The sequence below is a fragment of the Olea europaea genome, chromosome 10 (assembly GCF_002742605.1).
Source record: "Olea europaea var. sylvestris chromosome 10, O_europaea_v1, whole genome shotgun sequence".
NCBI classification, from domain to species: Eukaryota; Viridiplantae; Streptophyta; class Magnoliopsida; order Lamiales; family Oleaceae; genus Olea; species Olea europaea.
Genome location: NC_036246.1, coordinates 14,405,304 through 14,408,242, shown reverse-complemented (window position 1 = coordinate 14,408,242; position 2,939 = coordinate 14,405,304). Strand labels below are relative to the sequence as shown.

The following is a 2,939-nucleotide window of genomic DNA, read 5'->3' as shown; positions in this document are numbered from 1 at the left end:
TTATTCATTAGCCTTGACTATAGAGAACATAATTGGTACACACTGCAAGGTCGAAAGAACATTTGTTAACAATATGTTTGGCTTAGCTTACAAAAGTTACAGGTAATTAGCTTTTCTGTGAGAGAGAAATAAGCAAGTTATTTATTTTCACTAGGTTAGAGATACTCTTAACTAATGTAACTTTGTTTTACTAAAATAAGGAAAAGGTGAGGACAATATATGTAACTTTTCTATTGTTTAGCCCCTGTTTGGTGGCCTTGAAATGTAAAAAAACATAGTTTTGAATAGTATATTTTGGAGAATATATTGTTAAAAAGTTAGGAAAAATTTTGGGTTTACGTGTAGAATATTTTATTGTGTGAATGCATGGTTAAAAATGAATACTAGAAATAACTTAAAGTGAAGTAAAGGGAATCAAGCAGGGGCTTAAGCTTAGCATAAGAAGTTCTATGATATGGAGCTCTCATTAGTCATCCCCATTTGGTTTGCCATCTAAATAGTTTTGGTTTCTTGGTGAAAGTATGTTGATTGAGTACTTTCTAATTCCAATACTGATATTAATACTTAGTGTGTGTTTGAGTCACATTATTTCTAAAAAATGTATTTTGGAATAGTAGATTGATAGAGAATGTGTGGTTAAAAAATAAGAAAAAGTTTTGAATTTGTGTGTAATATTATTTTATTGAAAAATGTGTTGTTGAATTATGTCAAATCGCTGTTCAAGAATGTATTTTTTCCAAGTAATGCAGCTCAAACAGAGCCTTAATATATAAGTTCATAGTTTCGTTTATTGATTGTGCAAGAGAGAGGGTATGCAATCTGCATTACATGTTGTTATGAACATTTAATATTCTTCCCCGAGTGAAGCACCTAGTGTAAAAGTCTTGTTGGGATGACCCTGGATCAGAAAAGTCTCCCGTTCATAAAAATAATGCAATCTCTATGGAGCATGTTAAAAAATAAAAGGGTGGGTTAAAGCAAATTGTATCCAAGTGTGGTGCTATGATCAAGAACAAAACACTGGGGCTATTCCAGTTACTAAGGATCTAATTGTTTTATTTCTATTGGTACAAGTAGCAAAGAGTGTAGCAAAAATGATTCATGTATCGAGAATAAACATACTTTGTAGATGGTTATTTTTTTACCTTAGACCTCTTGAAAAACTTGCAAATTATACGGAATCTAGTGCATTAAGTGAGAGAGGCTACTTCTTCACCATTCTACAAATTATTATGGAGGCTCATAGCTTCAGATGCTTCACTAATCTTTATCCTATCTATTAATGTAATGATGATTCCTTTGCATGCAGGAATACCTTCAAGGCAACCCCCTTTGGCTGCAGTATGTTAAGACTCCATTGATGACTTTAGGCTACGAGAGTAGCTATGATGTTTTTGTCAAGGCACACGGTGGTGGTCTTTCAGGGCAGGCTCAAGCAATTTCCCTTGGCATTGCTCGAGCTTTGCTAAAGGTGAGTGAGAGCCATAGATCACCGCTAAGGGAGGAAGGTCTCTTGACCAGGGACTCGAGAGTAGTCGAGAGGAAGAAGGTTGGGCTTAAGAAAGCTAGAAAGCGCCCTCAATTCTCGAAACGTTGAGGTTAGAATTTTAATTGGAGCTGCCATTACATTTACTCTTGTCATCTTAAGAGTTTTGTATCATGTTTCCGCTAAGCTTAAAACCTTTACTTTTAAGTAAATAAATTGAGATTAGAGTTTTGATTGGAGATGCCATGAAGTTTCTTCTTGCTGGTTTATGAATTTACCCGTAAGCCGGATGTTAACAATGGGAAATATTCCTTTGATTTCCACTGTCAGCTTTGCGATGCGAAATCATCATCAGAACTGTTACTGATGTTCCTATGGTGTAGAATTGGTGAAGTCATAAACGAGCAGGTCCATTTCTTCAAAATTTCATGTATGATCTGCATAAAATTGAGTATTGCTAAATATTTCTTTTCTTATCATTGTATGAACGTGAAGACAGTCAAATTTAAATTTTGCTTGACGCACTTGACCTATTTTTCTCATCTCTCTAACCAAGTCTAGTGTTTAATTTCTCTTTTAATTTACTGTCATTTTTGGGCTGAAGTAATTATAATGCATGTGCATATTGCAGCGATAAAATGCTTTAAAATCACAGCTGAAACGGTTGCAATTTTACTTGTTTTCCTTATTGCGTGTCACAGCCTTTCCTCGGCATTCTTGGGTACTACTCAGGAGCTCTCATGGGTTTGCTGCAGTGGGACTATGGGGGAAAACAAGTTCAATTTTAAGAAGTTAATTTTTGATTTTACGGTTAGGCATGTTTTCACGAGATTCACTCGACCGTTCAACAGATATTCAAATGTTTTGTATTTTGTTGAGTGATCATGTAACTTTAATTGAGTACAAACTTGTCGATAAAGATTGAGGGATCAACTTGCTTTCAAGCAATAAGTTTGAGGTCCTATTTGCAATTCTCCCATAATCATTTATTAGTAACTTCTTTTCAAACAAATTGATGTATTAAACCAACAGTTAAATTTAAGTAGATAATTATATTAATAATATATGTGGAAAGTGTTTATAAATGGTTTAAATTATAAACAGATATTGAGGTGAATAAGATCTGAGTGTTTTAAACAATTTATATACATCAAATATCTATAATCGTATACGAGTTTTCATAATTACTCAAAACCATTTATTATACAATTAGTACTTTTTGAAATTATACGAGTTTACATAATAATTCAAATCGAATTTAAGCTGTTGATTACGTATTGCATTCAATTCTATTTATAACTTAATAATAATAATAATAACTATTTATGAGCTGATAATATAAATTATCTTTCTAATATTTAGCAGAAATAAAATATATCATTAAATACATATTTCAATACTTTCTTAATTCGTAGTAGATATATCCCTAAATAGTATCCTTTCAATTGTGGCT

At 32.6% G+C, this 2,939-nt stretch overlaps 1 protein-coding gene and 1 long non-coding RNA gene across 2 annotated transcripts in view; both read left to right on the top strand.

Annotated features, from left to right (window-relative positions):
- The window catches only part of LOC111400324 (30S ribosomal protein S9, chloroplastic), a 5,790-nt gene extending 4,193 nt beyond the window's left edge, over window positions 1-1,597 (top strand). The window contains exon 2 of the mRNA XM_023027739.1: window positions 1,310-1,597. Within this exon, the coding sequence (XP_022883507.1) occupies window positions 1,310-1,597 (288 nt within the window). The remainder of the gene's footprint in view (window positions 1-1,309) is intronic.
- A 219-nt stretch (window positions 1,598-1,816) lies between these two features.
- Window positions 1,817-2,498, top strand: LOC111401330. The gene is made up of 2 exons (XR_002703982.1): window positions 1,817-1,916; window positions 2,188-2,498. It is a non-coding gene; the product is annotated as an uncharacterized LOC111401330 (long non-coding RNA).
- Window positions 2,499-2,939: the final 441 nt, after the last annotated feature.